Raw genomic sequence first — 18,079 nt, forward strand, 5'->3', positions numbered from 1 at the left:
AGCTGATTAACAAGGCTTTAAGGTCATTCCCGTTGATCATCATAACTGGAAGTGGCTTATTGCTCCAGAAAGACACAGAGAGCATGAAAGGGATGTCATGTAGACCACTGCTCCAACCACCCATATTTCGGATTTAGCATTGGTTGATGCAAGGGCAGCCGAGGATGGGAGAGACATGGTGAAGACTCCAGAAGTCCTTAAAACCAAGAAAAAGCTTAAGGTAACGCTGAGCCTCCCAAGAAAAAGCTTAACATTGTGGGGAGTTCTGGCGTTTCTCAGAGGTAAATTGATAAAGTGCTTGAGATCCAGGATCCACCCCTTTCGGGCTAGGATTGATTGATGCAGAGTAGTAGTAGGTGATGGCGAGGGCTTTGTCGAGGCACCTGGAATCCAGGTTCCTTTGGCCGTTGAGCAAGAGCAGCAACCGAGTGATCCTGCCCCTACTCCTGATCAAGGGTTAGTATCTGAACAACCTCATGCTCCTATTTCCGGGGGCAAACCAATAATAAGTGGCTGCGTCGGACTTGGTCCATCATTTGCCGGAGCGTCAAGTTCTTCTGATGCGGTCGCTAGAGAAGCTCCCTCTCTAGTGGTAATCAAGCTTGTCTACGACTGTGAGGTGCTTCCCTTGAATGTGAGCGGTCTTCACAACGTGAAGCATGGTCGTTCGACTATTATTTTGAGGAGGTAGCTTTAGAGTTTGGCCATGAGGTGAGAAATTGTTACCATAGCCGATACGCGGTGAGTTCTTTTCTGTTCAATACTCAACGTTTCGTTTAGATTACCATCTTGTTTTTCACAAATACACTCAATCAGGCAAATGCTTGGACGGAGGCTGAACTCCAGAGCCAGACGGTGAAGATTTATAAGGTGGAGGCGACTTATAAGAATGAGCTTGGCAACAAAACTAAGATAGAGAGGCGGCTGCAAGGAAAAAAGTGCGGAGCTGGAAAAGCTTTTGGCCACCGTGAGGAGAGCGGATGTTGGCAGCGGAAGGGGAACTGCGCGGTGAGGAGAGCGGATGCTGGCAGCGGAACAGAGCAGATGGCAAATTTTGTAATTGGTTTCTAATCTTGTAGTTCAAACATAATGCAAGATAGCAGTGGCAATAGTGTTTTATTGCACATCTGCAATGAATGCAAACACGATTGATTAATCTAATCCGACGAGAGAAAAATGACGACTTTTAATTAATCAAACTCTACCAACCGCGTCAATCGAACAGCTACAATTGTGCTACAAACTGCGTTAGCGTCACATTGTAGAAAGAATCGTAAACCCTAGATATAGATAGAGAAATGTTTTTCTTGCAAGACAGGTCATATACCATGCAAAAATATCTAACAAAAGATTTGACAATTGGATCACCAATGCAGTTAAATTCTTTAGCTAAATCTCTCATTTTCTCACAGCCAGTGAATTTTTCTGCAAGTACAACAAAAACCCTTCTTCCAAACTATATGTACTCCACTTTTGCTCAGGTAATACACAACCAGTTTTTCTTTTTAGTTGCTAAGATCATAAAAGATCAGGAGAAACCCGAAAATTCCCAACCTATTTGCGTGTCAATTAGTTCTACTAAGAAACCGAATGCCTCCTATTTCTGGAAGGTGTGGATTTCGCCTCTTCAGGATTAGCAGAACCAAGACTCTCGGATGAATCAGAGCCACTGTTCTCACCTTGTACCCCTTTGCTTGACCAAAGCTTTGCAAAAATCTTCTTCGACTTGAGCAACCCTCTCATTTTACTTACCGCCGCCTTGTCAACACTGCTTTTGCCGTCCCCATTCCTGTTGCACACTCCCACACCGCTGCTCAACCTTAAGGAAGCTAGCTCTCCCCTTAGGGCCCTAAGCTCCTCAGCTGACGCTACTGCATCCCAATCCTCCTCCGTGTTGGTTGTTGCAGATCTTGAGCTCCCATGGGACCCACTGTTTAAATCCTTCATTCCTTTAGGTAGGTCTGGAGTGCTGCTGCCTGATGAAGCAGCAGCCCTGACTTGCTCAAAAAAGAGTACCTGCACAACTACACGCAACGGGAGTCTCTCATTTTGCACCGCATGCATGCACGCATCAACTGACAGCTTTTTGCAGTCCATCAGCTTGCATATCCTCTTCCTCTCACTCTTGCTGATCCCTGGGTGCTCCTGCAACAAAGATGGCCAAAGTGTGAAACGCATATCCCCACCAACACTAACAAGATACAACACAGACGCACTGTGGAAAACAGAAACTTTATGGCATGAACATATTCCAGCATCGACTAAAATACAACAGAACAGAAAATTGGAAGCCACTTGTTTGCACTGTAACATGAAAAACTTGCATGACATCATAAAAGGCCCCAACTTTTTGTCAATCAAATAAAATGTACAATAGCCCTTACCTTAAGGTACATGTCAATGGCTCGGTAAAGTCCGTCATGAGAAGGTAGAGAGAAACCTCTCACCATCTCCGCAAGATCAACAAACTTCGACAAGGGGAGGTTGGGATCCTTAGATATTTCAGCAAGATACCCATCTATCAGTTTTGCCACCATCAGCTTGGAAGCATCCAACAAAATTCCTGGCCTTCTCACTTCCTGAAGTTGATTGCCCTCTTCTAATGATTCAATCTCTGGACTTTGACCTTGCCTTAGAAACTCTTCTACTATTTTTTGGACTACAGTAACATCATAAACTATTGGTTCTCCTTCCGCTGCTCGTATCAAAAGATCATTTACAGAAGCCTCCTCCAGTTGCTGCCCTATTCTCCTTACCAGCTCTCCCTTAGTCGTGTCTCCAGAATCCACAAATATAGCTGCTTTCAACATTTTGAGCAAGAAACTACAAGAGACAGTGCCTTTCTCTTCAGGCAACAGCCAGACAATTGCATCCACTGCTGATCGATGCTTTGTCATATCTCCACCCTGGATCATACCTTTGCTGAAACCTGGCAGCCTTCTGTATGCATAAGCTTTCAAGGCCTCTCCTATTACTTCACCAGATAGTACCCCTTTGGTTTTAATATTGGCTAGAACACGCTTGTATAAATCAATCTCAAGCTCACACAATTCTTCAACCCACCAGTCTTTTGGAACTGGACGATTTCTTACACCATTCCCATTTTCCTCTTGGATCTTCTTCCGATTATAGGTATAGGACCAGTCAACTTTTGAAATATCCATGCAGGCCTTAGTAGTGATAGAGTCAATGCCATGGCTGACCAACTTCAGTTCCTCAGATATTGGTAAAAGAGACTTCGTAGTCTGAAGAACAATGATGGAATCCTTCCAGCTCCGGAAAATGCTAGAGCTAAGGAAGACATCAATCTTGTAAATGAGATTTCCTTTCTCAATAGACTCATGCATCCCCAGATACTCAGCAGCACAGCGAGACACAACAACATTGTAAGCGTTGAGGGTGACAGTCATGCCATAACAAAACTTCGCACATATCTCAAAGGCAGCAGGGCCACCAGGAATGTCAGAAATGTAAATTTCACCAGTGTTTGATTCATTAGAGTTTGCAACCAACTTCTGTAAGCGGGCACTCTTTGATAGAAGAGGAAACTGCATAAAACATTATTACTTCGATCAGTATCACAAAACATGTATCTGTAGATATACAGCAGATTTTCACATAAAATTTGAAAATGAAAAGAGTTGTCTTGAGAATCGAGATAAGTTTGCCAAGACTCTAGCATCTATTGAATTTAAAAGCTATATCTATAAGGATCAGCATCTATATTTATCAATGCTATGTTGGTCTCTGGAAAATCATAATAATTCCTCAAGTGATAAGGAATTTGTCGAGTATCAACAAAGTGGTCCTTAATTAATGTTAACTAGTCATATCCCGTAAATGTTCAGTTTATTTATATGAAACAAGTTGAGTACATGCAAATTACTTATAAGCATTACACCTCTTCTATCAATATCATAATCATTATAGCTAAACGCATCTGGATCTGTTCTGGTTGCTTTAAAACATGAGTACTATAAAAAAATTCTCAACTATAGATCCCTCCACTTGAAAATGCATCAAGAAAAGTAACAGGGGACCCGTTTATTTCACCAATAAATGAAAATTACAAGAGGAAACGGTTATTGGCAATCCTGATACAAGATACCGTACACAGAAAAATGGACCAGATGATTACCTTATGTAGGTAAAACTTTGAATCTCCAACATTAACAATGATGTCTGTTGCCAAATCAGTTGCGACATACCTTGCATATAAGAATATTTTTGTAATGTTAGCAAGGACTCTGAATATAAAAGAGTACTAATACGAAGACCTGCATACTAACACATTCAGAGCTCGCAATGAGCAATTGGAAATCAACCTTTTTTTCTTTTTGAAACATTTTCTTTCCGGAAGCCCACAAATTTCTCCTATAGGATTTAAGATTGGCTTGAAAATCCCTCATTCAAAAGACTGATAGGCTATGGTGCAGTGACCTCATTATACAAAAAATACAACTCATACCCTGCATCCGTCTTTCTTTTATCATAACATCGCTTTAGCAAGAGATTTAATTTGATTAGTATTTCTACATTTTGTTTACATTAGACACAACTTTGTCATTTCTGACAATATTATCCTGGTTTAGTATAACTTATTAGCTCACAGCCTCTTGCATCCTTAAATTAACGAACAATAGTTTATGTACATGTGAATAACAAATGCTGTGTGGTGATCTACTTATAAGAGCTACAATAGCCAAAATTTTCTAATTAACAGAAAACCATTTAAAAGGTATGCAAAGGAATCATACTTTGAGGTTTATGCAATCGGAAGTACTATGCATGAAACACAATAGCGAAAAACATGATTCAAATTAATAACTGAGGTAAGAGGTAGAACACAGTTTACAAAGAAGGGGATACAAGATCTCACCTAACATTATTTCCATCAGTTTGAAAAGAATCCGGCTTCGATCCAAGTTTCATAAACTTCATCTTGACAACCCAACGGTCTGCTCCTCTACTTCCTCGAAACAAAACTACCCCACTACTCAACCTGTCCCTGCTTGATCAAATACTTCACACCAAGACCACCACACAAACCCAATAAGAATGCATCTCTATCGAGGAAGAGTTGCTCGAAATGGAAAGGAAGACTCGAGAAGTGGGGACCAGAGAATCCAACTTCCTGAGCTCCAAGAGAGAAAAGAAGGATCTCAAAGAGAGGGGGGAGGTTATATCTATGAAAGGCGGGGTATGACCGAATCTTGACAGGGACCAAGGCAGTGTAAGAGAGAGAAAGATAGGGAAAGAGAAGATGGGGTTTGTGCAATTATTTAAAAAAAGGTTCTCTTGAATGGCAAGAGAGCCAAAGAAGATGGTGTTTCCTTGGTCGGCGGCAAAGCCCACGGAGTCCGGGCGCACCAAGTCAGCCGAGGGGACATAACCAACAGACTCTTAAACACTAAACAATTATCATACACCAGAGACACTCACAAGCACAAATCTGACTCCACCACACTCCCCCACTATTTCTTAATCTTTCTCTTCTGATTACTCTGTTTCTTTGTTTTCCTTTTTTAAAAGCTAATTAAAGATTCATGCCACCAAGACCTCTTTGGACGCCTTTAAAGCTTCAAGTTCCAAACCCAACATGTACACATCAACAACACCTATTTTCTAGATTATTTTTTTACCCTTCAAGTTTGAAAACCTGCAACTGAAAACAGCATCTCGGTATCAGTTGAAGAAACCACCAAAACGGTAGACAACAAGCATCTCTTTTTATTTGGGCAAAGCATGGGAATAAATGAGCAAAAGATCACACACAAATTATAAAGTTATTATAGTAATGGACAACCAAACATCAACTTACCAACAAAAATAAAATTATTACAAAATTGGGCTCAAATCTGAGGAATCTACCAGAATATTATCATGGAAAATCTAGTTAAATAACGAGGCAAAAGATCATATATCATGTTGCTAAAGTACAAAGCTTTAAAACCCCACATGAAGAAATAAGCAAAGAATCTCAAGGGGCATAAAGAAATAGGGAAATAATCAAAAGGAAAGACCCCCCAAAATCCACTCTCCGTGTAAAACCCCACAAAAACCATGACCCCATTTCATCAAATCTACAGAGCTATACAAAAACTACCAACAAATATCACCCACTTGCAATTTGAAAACAGAAAAAAACCCAGTTCATGTTTGAGTGCAATCAGCCAACACCAAGCCTAAAAACCCCAAAAGAAAAACCAGAACCACAGAAAGTGGAGATAGAGAGGGACTCACCCAAAATCTTACACCATCTATTCAAGTTTTTTGCTTGAGGAATCAGGAGGAGATTTCAGCGCTCAGAGGAACAGTAACAAGAGACCAAAGGGAGAGGCTTTTGTATGGTGCTGCTGCTGCTGCAGCACAAGCATTCAATTCTTGAGAACCAAACCCACCACCAAACAAACTTCCACGCAAGTCAGGAAAACAAGAACCAAAAGGGCAACAAAAAAAAAAAACAAAAAAACACGAAACTCAAAAGCACCCAGCTGTTTAGTACCACTGAGTTCCAAAATCTAAAGTTTCCCCGTCTCCCAAAATACTGAAATAAAACTACCCAAGTGCGAAAAAAGCAAACTTGATAATACCAAATGCATGATTCAGTCCTCAGAAATACTACCACTTTTCCCTTTAGCACGCAGAAAATGTTTTTCCTTTTCCCATTCTTTTCAGTTTTGCCCTACTTTAATTTTGGTGAGAAAAGAAAGTAGAGAGAGATTCATTGAGTTTTTGGGGGTTGCATAATTAACACACTCACTCACCTTGCTCGCTCACTCACCACCTTGCACAGTAAAGCACGCCAAAACTGACAACTCTCTCTGCTTTTTTTGCTGCCCCCATAACGCGGACTCCTCTTTATTAAATGACCCTTGCGCCCTAAAACTAATCCCGCAATGGCCATAACTTGCGTAGTGGATGTGTGTGGTCTATCACGGTGTATCCGTACCATACAATTTTCTTTATGTGTTCATGTCTATATCATACAATTTCTTTTGTTTATCATGCGTTCGTGTTCATGGTGAATGTGATGGTGATTGCATTAGAAATTCAATGGTCATGTTCTAAAGGTGGCTTGTTACATGTCACCATTTAATTTGGCTAAACTTTAAGTTGCCAGACAACTAAAAATGGATGTCTTTTAATTAAATGGAAATAAATTTTCACACTTTACCAAAAAATACAGAATGACATTCTAAGATTCATATCGCTGACTCCACTTAATTAATAGGAAAAGGTTTTGTTGTTGTACCAAAAAAATGAGAATGGATTATACTTATCTTGCTAATTGGAAATTAATTATACACTTAGCTTGTTATTGAAGTTCTCAATTCCAAAGGGGTGCATTGCACATACAAGTTAAGTAAATGACAAGTTTGTCCTGCAATGCGAACAATATCAAAGTTTTGGAAAACTGGTGTGGTGTGAGCTAAAGAGCCTCTAATGGATTGGTGAATGAAAGCTTAAGAAGAAATATGAGTTCCAGAGAACTTATGTATGATTTATAGGTTATTTGTATGTACCTTTAATAATGATTGGGCTTGGTTTCTTATTTTGTTTTTAGTTAATTCGTTGAATTCGGTACAATTATTCAAAATTTTATTGAAAGATTAGATTTATTATCTCATGTTTGCTTTTCATGAAAAAATACCAAATTGGAAGTGAAGTGTTTCTTCAAACAATAAGGAGTTGGATCAAATATTTAATTAAATTAAATAAAGGGTGGTGCTATTCACAAATCCTTTATTATATTTCACACTCCTCTATTAATTTTTCTCATTTAGTCTTTTTCAATTCATTCGATCTAATGGTCAGAACTTAAGAGGGTGTGTGGAAGTTAAAAAAGAGATGTGGGGATATCACCACGCTAAATGAAATTGAGCATGTTTCCCATCTCTTCTTGAGAAACAAGTAGGCTATGCAAAATTGTGCTCAAATCCATATGCGACAATTCCGCCAAAATCTCTTCTTTAGTTGGGAGAAAAATCCGAACAAATCGGATTTCTTCAAGAACATATTGAGAGAGAATTTGTGAGACAATGTGTGATCGTTAAATCGGTTTTTAGCAATGGACGACAAATTTCATGTCATTGTTCAACATTGTGTAAAAAATTATCAAAATGTGCGAATTTTTTATCTTCAATTATGTTTGTTATGTAAACAAAAATTGAGAATTTATGAGAAAATTACTAATAGTTTTCAAGTCATTGTTGGATAGTGACCTTGAGACTGAAAAATTTTATTGCTCGGTTGGAGAACTGGATAGGAAGTTTTTCAAGTCATTGTTGGACAGTGACCTTAAGACTAAAAAATTTTATTGCTCGGTTGGAGAGCGTGATAGGATTGAGTAGCAATCATATAATCATTTTGAATTACAATAGTAGTGTCACATCCCGGCCCGGGCCTAGTGTAAATTAGCTAGCTTGGTTCTTAGTTATTCACATTTCTTTATATCATTATCATTTCCGCACAACGCACATGGCTACGTCACCCTCACATGACGGCCAGCACGCCTTGATTTCCGTCGAGATGTGTCAAGTAGTTATTCTTTTGATTGACTTTTTTATTTGTACCTAAACTAAACATATTTTAGATAATTTAGTTTAGCTAAAAGTTTTTGTAGAGTTGATATTTAAATGAAAAAAAAATTCAATTTAATAGAAAATTCTAGGGATATCATATTTTTAGACTATATATTGTAGATCACATGGTATGGTGGCTGGTGGTTGGATTCGTTCTGTAATGATTTAAAGAAAAAAAAAATCCAACAATCAACTGCAACATCATGTGGTTTACAAGTTACGGTTCAAGTATGGTCTCTCCCAAATTTAAAATGAGTAATGATAGGGAAACCACATATTTATATACCACATAATATGGCAAGTGATATGTACAAGTCATGTTTATTAATCAATTTATCATATTGGATAGTGATAGAAATTCATTAATTGATGTGACATGTATTATACAAATGTAGTCTCCCTAACATTTTTTATGTAAAATACAAAAACTTTATAAAAAAAAATTATGATAAAAATTAAACTTTTATGTGGGAAATGGAGATCCAAATTAATTTGGGGACTGTTACAAGCAAGTAAGAGAAATACCAATTGATCACTAGGAAAATTTATATTTTTGGATTTGTATGATGTTAATTATATAGAATTTCCATCTCTTGAGGAATTATTCTACCATCCCACTTGTATTTTAATATTTCTTTTGGGGTCTTGAATAGTGTGTTTCATTTGTATACATGTTCACGCAGGTGCTGCCAACTGAGTTCCATGTGAGCAAAAGATTAAAGGAATCAACTCAGTCTCTGATAGGTTTCACGCCAAGGCCATATTCAATGAAACTACGGACGTATATAAGATAGATTGAACATAAATACATCTTCTATGCGGCCGTAATGTATAGTTTGATCTAAGTAGAGTAATGTGATGTTCTACCATCAAACTTATATCGTCATACAAATTTTTATATCATGATATTGTAATCTGAGTCATCAATGTTTGTGTTAAAAATAATGTTATCAGAAAGTAATGTCATATCTTCTTTTTCATATATCATGAGAAGAATATTATATTGTAAGCTGTGTATTTAATTACAGCTTCAGACAAAAAATCAATCAAAAAATTGTGTGTATAAAAATGTATATAACAAATCCTAGCACAATTAGCAGATACATTTAGCTGGTATTTGGCAATCTGTATGATCTTTTGGCCGTCAATATTTAAGGAATCACATTACCATGTGAAGAAACTAAGAATTTCTATTAGAAAGTGATATATTTACACCGACGATCCTCATCCTTTTACAAATGGTGTTTTTGAGGAAATGATACAACAGAAGATGTCCATGCCCACAGTGTTCTTTATTGGATATTAGCCAAAAGTAAAGGTAAGAGCAATACATGCATGCATGTGTGAAAAGTAAGGATATCGCGACGGAAATGACTAAAAAGGGCAGACTTGAAATACTAAGATGACAGAAATTAAGATTGCTCAAGAATTGGTATGAACAGATACCACATGGATCACTATATGGATGTAAAAAAAATATTGAGAAAATACTATCTTTTTTTCTTGATATACAAGCAATATTAGTGGATGGAAGAATCAAATACATGACTTTGAGTACAAGCCTCTTAAACTACATACTCCTTACAAGAATTAGTTAGGGCAAGTTTGGAATTGTTTGTAGAAGGGCAAGAACAAAAAAAACACTTTCTAATATCCAAAACACTTTGATTGTGTTTGGCAGAAAAATTTAAAGGCATTTATGACCCAAAAAAGTGCGTTGAGGGATATTGTTTTTTCAAGAAGCACTTGAATTTCAATAAAACATCAACGTGTTTATAATAAAGCATTTCTGTCACTGTTTGTGAGCATAAATACTTTTAAGATAAACAATCGCAAATGAACTTGTAGCTAATTAAACATAACTTATCAATTAGAATTTTAATTGGTTGTAGTTGAGCCATGTATTAACCAATTCAATATCACTATGGTATTGACACACCTCGACCGGAGTCGAGGCGTGCTGGCCGTCACATGAAAGTGACGTAGCCAAGAGTGCAAAAGAAGTAATTAAAAATGTGAACAAATTAAAACCAAAATTAAACTTATTTAAACTAGGAATAAGTGAGTATGTAGAAGTGGTCAAACCCATATTATAAATGTTCAGAGCATAGATAACATAAAGGTGCAGTCGAACTGATTAAGTACTAAATATACAACCACAGAGAAAATATCCCTACATAATTTGATGGAGTGTCAGAACCGCCGGGTAATCCTCATGTGCCACAAAGGAAAACAACCATCTAGGACCTGGAGGGGCAAAAAACAAAAGGGTGAGTGGGCAAAAACAAAGCTTAAGAAAACACATTTCTCTTTTCTGAAAGTAATAACCCCTTATTGTAAAACCCGTATAATTTCCAGAAAATAATACTACAAAAGTACGAAAATGAATGCATGAGTGCAGTGAAAGCAGAAGCATGCCATGCCACAATATCTCAGCAAATACTAAGTGTAAGCCAGGCATGAAAGCAGTCTAAACTAGCATGCCTGTCGGAGTCACCTAATGTGACCTATATGACTGGACTTATTGCCCATCAATCTATGCTTGTACACGAGTCGGAGTCACTTAGTGTGACCTGTATGATAGGGCTAGGTGTAAATATGTACGCTCTAGTGCTACGATCACGTGATAGCTAGCGATAATCGTGGGTCACCTACAAGTCGAAACTGTCTAATGCAGTCTGTACGACAGGGCTGGCACCAAACTTGGATCTAAGGTGAACATGTGATGCGAGGGGTGAACATCACGTGAAGGATTGTGTCCTAGCCCAAGGCGGAAGCACTAACACCAAGGTACAACAATGATGAACTCTAAATGAATATATGCATGCTTAATCAATACAACCATTTCAATCCCATAATAACTCACCTGAACTTACCTGTGCCTCCGTAGGATCATTTGGCATGATCACAAATCTCATCACAATGCAATATTTAAGTATAACACATTTAATTCATGGCATCCTATGCATAATCAATTTAAAACATTTCTGAAAACCTCAAGGTGTGTGTGTGTGTATATAAAAACAAATGCCCACTCACTGATATGTTAAAGGATCGTAGCCCCCCTAGCCTCGCTTGTCTGCGCTCGTCCTCGGGGTAAATCTCTCTCTCTCTCTCTCTCTCCCTCTCTTATACCCTTATATCCTTTCTACCTCAGTATATATAAATAAAATACACATGGTGCAGACTGTTGTATCGTTACAAATACTATATGCTGCATAAAAATTAAACCAAAAAAAATCTCTTCTGAAATAAAAACTAGGGTTCCTTACAGAATACTTGATTCCTTCTACTTTAAGCTGGTTAATGGAATATCATTTCTCAAAGGTTATGGGGGTTTGAATTTGCAGAAAGTCACCGTGTGGTGGGGGTTCTTCGATAAGGATTTGTCAACAGCTTGTCGTCACGCGGATGGTTTGGAATGGTCCTACGTGCATTGCCTAATGTTACAAGCATTATCAGAATCTATAAAGAATATGTTTATATCATATCACAAAGCTTGTGGTCATATACTATAGTTTAAGGAACTCGGGTCCCCTAGCTCTTTTGATTGCCTACTTTGACCTAGAACATGAATTGGGTAGTTGTTTGATATGCTTGTCTCCCTCATTTGCATATATGCTTTTGATATGGCAAAAGATTACTTCCCGCGATTTGTGTGGAGAGGAGAGACCCCTTATACATTCAATAAATCATCATAGCATGGTCTTCTAGAGATGCCTATTGTCCATATACTAATGGAAAGGAACCTTGCTATAATATCAACGTGAAATTGATAATCGTTGATTGATGAACGCATATGTGATTTTCAATCACTCATGCACGAATATCATGTAGTCATCTTGAGCAATTGATGGTCGTGGATATGTGTATATCAAACATTTTATAGGACCTACATTAACCTAAATAATCATCATTACTTATGTAAGCATGAGCTATTAATGGGAATAAGTGAAAATCATTGATCTGTTTATTAAATCTTTTGTGTATTAAATCTATTTTAAAGCTCACATTAATCAACGACTGTTATCGATTCATGTACAGTAGGATATCAATAAATAAATAAAAATAAAAAAACTGACTAATCAATGATTGTTACTTACATGGACCGGTTATTCACACACATGTAAATGATATCCATGACAACGAAATCTATATATCAGAGCCAACCTCAGAGGGACAATATAGCAAGTACTGAAGATGGAGGATTTTTATATATGCCTAAAGTTGAAGATATGCATACAGATTGCAATCGTATTAGCATATCTGGCTACTTGTACTTTTGTCTTTGGACCTAATTAAATGGTGATCACATTTACAACTCACCAATATAATGTCCCATTTGTGGCAAATCTGGATGCACTGCTATCGGTAGTCTTAACACGGTGCACATGACCACCATGCAATGCCGAGTATTTTCTGTCTAATTAAGTAAAAATTGATTTGAAAGATTACTACTGCATTTCCTTAATCACGTCCAAGTTTTGGCATTTAAACAAAATCCTAATCATGACAGCCATTGGGTTTTTATGCGTCGGCACACAATCAATCGAAGGATAGCATGCGTCATAGTTGAAGAAGACTGTCACTGGATTATCTAATTAGTCCTAATTATGCTACGTACATATAACTTTAATTTATAAATATCAAGCTTGAAGAAATGAATCAGAAACATGGTCAGGACCACAACTGTGGTAGCTTAAGCATCTTTCCCATGTTTCCGCGTGATTTACGAATAGGAAAAATGAAGCTAATTAATAAGGGCCAACCTATTAAAAAGTAAGGAAAAGTACAAATGCAGAACCAAATTCTTAATTTAAGATGTGATTAGTTCCTAGTTTTCAAGTTTAATTAAGCAGTACTGTAGTCGGAGGAAAGCTAATTAGTTATGTTAGTAAAACAACTTGGCACCTAATGGGAGTTAGTTTATAGGCTAATTAGGTTTTGAGGCAAAACAATTAGGCACCCAATGGGAATTAGTTTATAGGCTTATTTGGTTAATATGGGCGGAAATACTAGGAATCCAACGGGAATTAGTTTATGCTCTTAATAATTAAATTCTCCATCCAACCACTCCAAGACACTACTACATAAAATAGTTATCGCGACAAGCAATAAATCGTCGAGTAAATAAGAAATTCGCCGCCTAAAATTATATACGACGAAAACTTCGTCGTCCCAAGTTGGTCGCACAAGGCTCATAAAGGAAGGTATTGCGCAACGAAAAGAAACACTTCGTTGCACAAACAGTACACGACGAAAAACTACATCGTCGCTTCAAATTAATAGGCGCAAAGGCAATTCGTCATATATACCTGTGAGCACGATGAAACTAAACTCATCACATGAAGATTAGATGGACAAAAGGTTTCGTGGTGCAAGGCGGAAACGACGAAGAAATTCTTCGTCGCATAAAGTTTTAAGGGACAAAGGTTTCTTACGCAACGAAGTATGAGGTCATCGTGTAAAACAAATAGGGACGAAGATTATTCAACGCATATCTGTATTCGCGACAAAATAGGACCGGTCACATATAGATTAGAGGGACAAAGGGTTTTGTGCTGCAAGAACAGAGTGACGAAGAGATCCATCATCGCAACGATGAATTATTGCGTCGCACAAACCCCTTTTTTTTTTCTTTTTTTTTTTGAAATTGTTTATAATCTAAATTTCAAAACAAAATAATTTTGTTTGGTTAAATTTAATTGAGAATAGAAATTGATGAAGAAGAATATTAATTTAATGTGCAAATGTGGAAAATTTTTAAATGTGCAAATGTTTAATAAAAAAAAACTACAATAAAAATTCATCAGATTCAACTTCTACAATCGGCTGTGTTGGGTTGGGGCCTGGGTGTTCGAAGTAGTAGGAGGAGGTGTAGCGGCGAGGATGTTGAAGCCGGACAGTTGAAACACAGCGATGATCTGGGCCATCTTAGACTCTTGGGCAGCAATATGAGCTTCTTGGGTGGCGATGTGGGTAGACTGCGTCGCAATGTGCTTATGTTGGACTTCCACCTGCTGCTCGAGTTCCCCTACTTTCTTCGTCAATGATGCGACTTGTCCCAAGGTAGAGGTGGAAGAAGAGGCTCCCATCTCACGATGGCGGGCATTTCCCATACCCCGATACACCTTCTCCAGCCTAAGACCGAGTCTCTGGTCAAAGGTGTCCTTCATGATACGGAGACCTGTATCCTCAAAGAGGGGTACCTCCTCCATCGGGGTGTCAGGGGTAAGCTGGGAAGCCACTTCCTCAAGGACAACCTGGCTCCTCTCCATCATAGTAGCCTATGAATAAGAATTATAAATTTAAAAATTACAAAAACTTATGTGGAGCCCCTTTGTGAACTCATCCCCAGGCTGCACGTACATTTCCTTGAACGTGCTAATCTACGTAAACTTCGACCTCGCCTGCACTAAAAAATAATAAAAATTAGTTATAAGTTGTGTAATTTAGAGTATCGTACGCCCCTCTGTGATCAATCCTCTGAACAACTTTCCATCCCTTCACGGTCTTTGGATCATCGATGTTGAAAATTTGCTTGGCCATAATTGCAAGAATGTACGGGGTCTTCACTATACCAACATCGGGTAATGGTTCACCGAAAGTAAACCATCGTCCCGTTTAACACTCACATTCCTACTAGGATTTGTATCGAACCAATGACACTTAAAATGATGACTTGGCAACGGTCTTTGTAAAGCAATTGGACCACACTTGTTAGTTTGTCATAGAATCAATGTTTGCAATATCTCCCACTCTTGGGACATGTACACCGCTATTTTGAGTACAAAGCTTGTCATCACGGGCAGCTCCCAAGAATTTTATGCCATTCATATGACACCTTGAGTACAGTTCCACGCTTAGAGGTTTGATAGCCAAGTTGTATAATTCATTAGTATACGCGGGAGAATTGGTTTCCTTCAGTTTTTTCACCAAATTTATACCAAAAATTTGACATGTTGGTTCTACCAAAATTTAAGTCAACTGACATGCAATTATATTTTAGGACAAAACCAACAAAAAAAAATTTAAACAACTTACTTATTTGCGAAACCAATGAGGAAACAAGCCACGGTGCTTCCCAACATATAAATGCAAAGGATGTTCCCACTTCAAAAACTCTTCATGCTCATCTAGGTACTCAATTATATTGTCCCAATTGTTAAATACGAATTAATGAGCTACTTGCATGTCCTTTTTGGTGAATGAATCGCCTTATACTAGTTTGCCAATGATTGTGCGATTTGGGCAAACACAAATAATTTTTGCCTTCTCACACCACCATCATTATTACGATGTGGTCGATTGAACACCATCTCAACATCTTGTAAGTACATAGGACAAAATGTATTCGTCTCAAATGCCACCTAAGCTTCCACAATTGATCCTTCGGGCTTCGCCGTGTTCCTTACACTCATCTTTAACTCACCCAGTAATCTGCAAAAATGAAATTGTGATGATTCGAATAAGTTAAATCGTCAATTGATCACAAATTAATTAATGACTAAGGACTTTATACCTTTTAATTAGATACATTCATAGATAGTTGACAAGTTCGACAAGTAATGTCTCATGTGACAAGTGAATCATTATGTGGATCATGCTTGTGAAGAAAGAAGGAGGAAATATTTGTTCAAACTTACATAGGACTTCGACAATGTTAGTGCGTAACTGTTGTACATCAGACTTTTTCAACGTCCTATCAGATAATTGAGAAAAAAAATCTCGCTAACAATAAAATTGGCTTCACCACATCTTCTGGCATTAGGTGTCAAATACCAATCAGGAGCAGGCGTTGTAGTATAACATGATAATCGTGAGTCTTAAGCCCAGAAAATTTACCCCCACCTACGTTTGCACATTATCCGATATTTAAAGCATACCCATCTGGAAACTTTACAGAGGAAAGAAACTTTAAAAACTCTTTCCTCCTCTCCAATTTTACTGAAAAAAGAAGGTAGCCCCTTTCTGGTTATCTTACCCTCGTCATCCATAAATGTGGCCTTATTTTCATTCGCTCCAAATCGATGCGAGCTTCAATCGTGTCCTTCGTCTTTCCCTTTATGTCTAATATAGTTCCAACCAGTGTATCAAACATGTTCTTCTCAACATACATAACATTAAGGTTGTGGCACAGTTTCAGTTTGGACTAGTACGGCAACTCAAACAACATACTCTTGTGTGTCCAATTTAGATGGGTGTCTGGTTTGGTCTTATTTACTGATTTGCTGAACGGACCAAAATCCAAACGATTCAAGTGCTAAAATATTTTCTCCAGCCATTCTCTAGGTCTTAGTTGAATCTTTGCTCCTTCGAAGAATGTTGTCTTGTTCTGACGCCACTCGTGGTCCCATAGCAACCATCTACGATGCCCTAGTTAACAAACTTTCTCAGCACCAAGAAGACATTGTGTCTTCTTTGCAAACTGGGCAGGCCACCTTAGTACTTCACCCAAACATCATAGCATATGTAGGAAAATTGTTTATAGTCCACATCACTACTGAACATCCGCCCAGTTGATTTATCGTATGTCGAAACTCCGTTTTCTCACAAATTTTTCAACTCATCGACCAACGGCCGCAAATAAACATCGATAGACTTCCCAGATTCTCGGTTATCAACATAGTCATCATCATTTTTTTTTCATGCATTTCCAATGCAGCTCATTGTACGGAATTGCGAAGATTGGCCCAAGTGTTGTGGTTTTGGTTTAATACCCTGAACATATTAAATCCGTCTGTGGCCAGCCCCAATCTTACGTTCCGCAGCTCTCACGCAAAATCAGGGTACAAACAATCAAACTTTTTCCATGCATCACCATCAGCTGGATACCTTATCAAGTATCCACCCATATGTCTGGTGCGAGAATTACTTGACACTCAAATTAAACCCTCGTTTGACAATTGTAGTAGAATGGATAAGTGAGGGATCGTTCTAGACCGGGGATTAGGAGGGCTTGCTAAAACCTTCTAAATTGACTTAAGAACGTAAAAACAATATAAAACACTAAACTAGACTCAAAGAATGCAAAACTAAAATTTAAAACATTAAGACAAACCAAAAGACTCAAAACTAATTTTGGACGAATTTAAGATTATGGCTTGATTCAAAATACTTTAAAACATAAACTAAACAGATTCTAAGCACTAAAGAACAAGAAAGTAAAAGGGGGGGGGGGGAAAGTTTTGATTTGACGAAAATTGAAATAACAAAACAAAGTAACAAACTAAGCGGAATGTAAATATGAATTTGTGATGGAATGAATGGAATGAAGGCTAGCTAAGGGGTTCTTCTCCACACATGTTATACTTGCATACAAGATTGATTCTCAGTTGGTCTTTCGATAAATTATGAAACTCAACACTTCGGATTAATTAGGTCCGCTTAAATTAACCGTCAAGTTTTCCTTAAGTTAATGAATTGGATGGGTTTGCGCAACGCAATTCACAACATTCTCCAAAAGTCCTTTACGTGAACAACACAATAAAGAT

At 37.8% G+C, this 18,079-nt stretch overlaps 1 protein-coding gene and 1 long non-coding RNA gene across 3 annotated transcripts; both read right to left on the bottom strand.

The window, feature by feature from the left end:
* Positions 1–1,324: 1,324 nt before the first annotated feature.
* Positions 1,325–6,903, bottom strand: LOC103928096 (BTB/POZ domain-containing protein NPY2). Of its 2 annotated transcripts, XM_048570828.1 has the most exons (6): positions 6,768–6,903; positions 6,244–6,362; positions 4,880–5,665; positions 4,139–4,208; positions 2,385–3,548; positions 1,325–2,145 (listed from the first exon to the last, which is right to left on the bottom strand). In XM_048570828.1, the coding sequence occupies exons 3-6, from the start codon at positions 4,939–4,941 to the stop codon at positions 1,579–1,581; spliced, it is 1,863 nt and encodes a 620-aa protein (XP_048426785.1). In that variant the 5' UTR covers positions 4,942–5,665; positions 6,244–6,362; positions 6,768–6,903; the 3' UTR covers positions 1,325–1,578. The 2 variants fall into 2 exon arrangements, with proteins under 2 accessions (XP_048426785.1, XP_009335385.2); XM_009337110.3 differs by having other exon boundaries at positions 6,244–6,892.
* Positions 6,904–10,651: 3,748 nt separating this feature from the next.
* On the bottom strand, positions 10,652–12,785 carry LOC125470919. Its single transcript, XR_007253288.1, has 2 exons — positions 11,625–12,785; positions 10,652–10,832 (listed from the first exon to the last, which is right to left on the bottom strand). It is a non-coding gene; the product is annotated as an uncharacterized LOC125470919 (long non-coding RNA).
* Positions 12,786–18,079: the final 5,294 nt, after the last annotated feature.

Source organism: the organism of the source record quoted next, unplaced genomic scaffold (assembly GCF_019419815.1).
Source record: "Pyrus x bretschneideri cultivar Hongxiangsu unplaced genomic scaffold, Pyrus_bretschneideri_v1 Contig55, whole genome shotgun sequence".
NCBI lineage: Eukaryota > Viridiplantae > Streptophyta > Magnoliopsida > Rosales > Rosaceae > Pyrus > Pyrus x bretschneideri.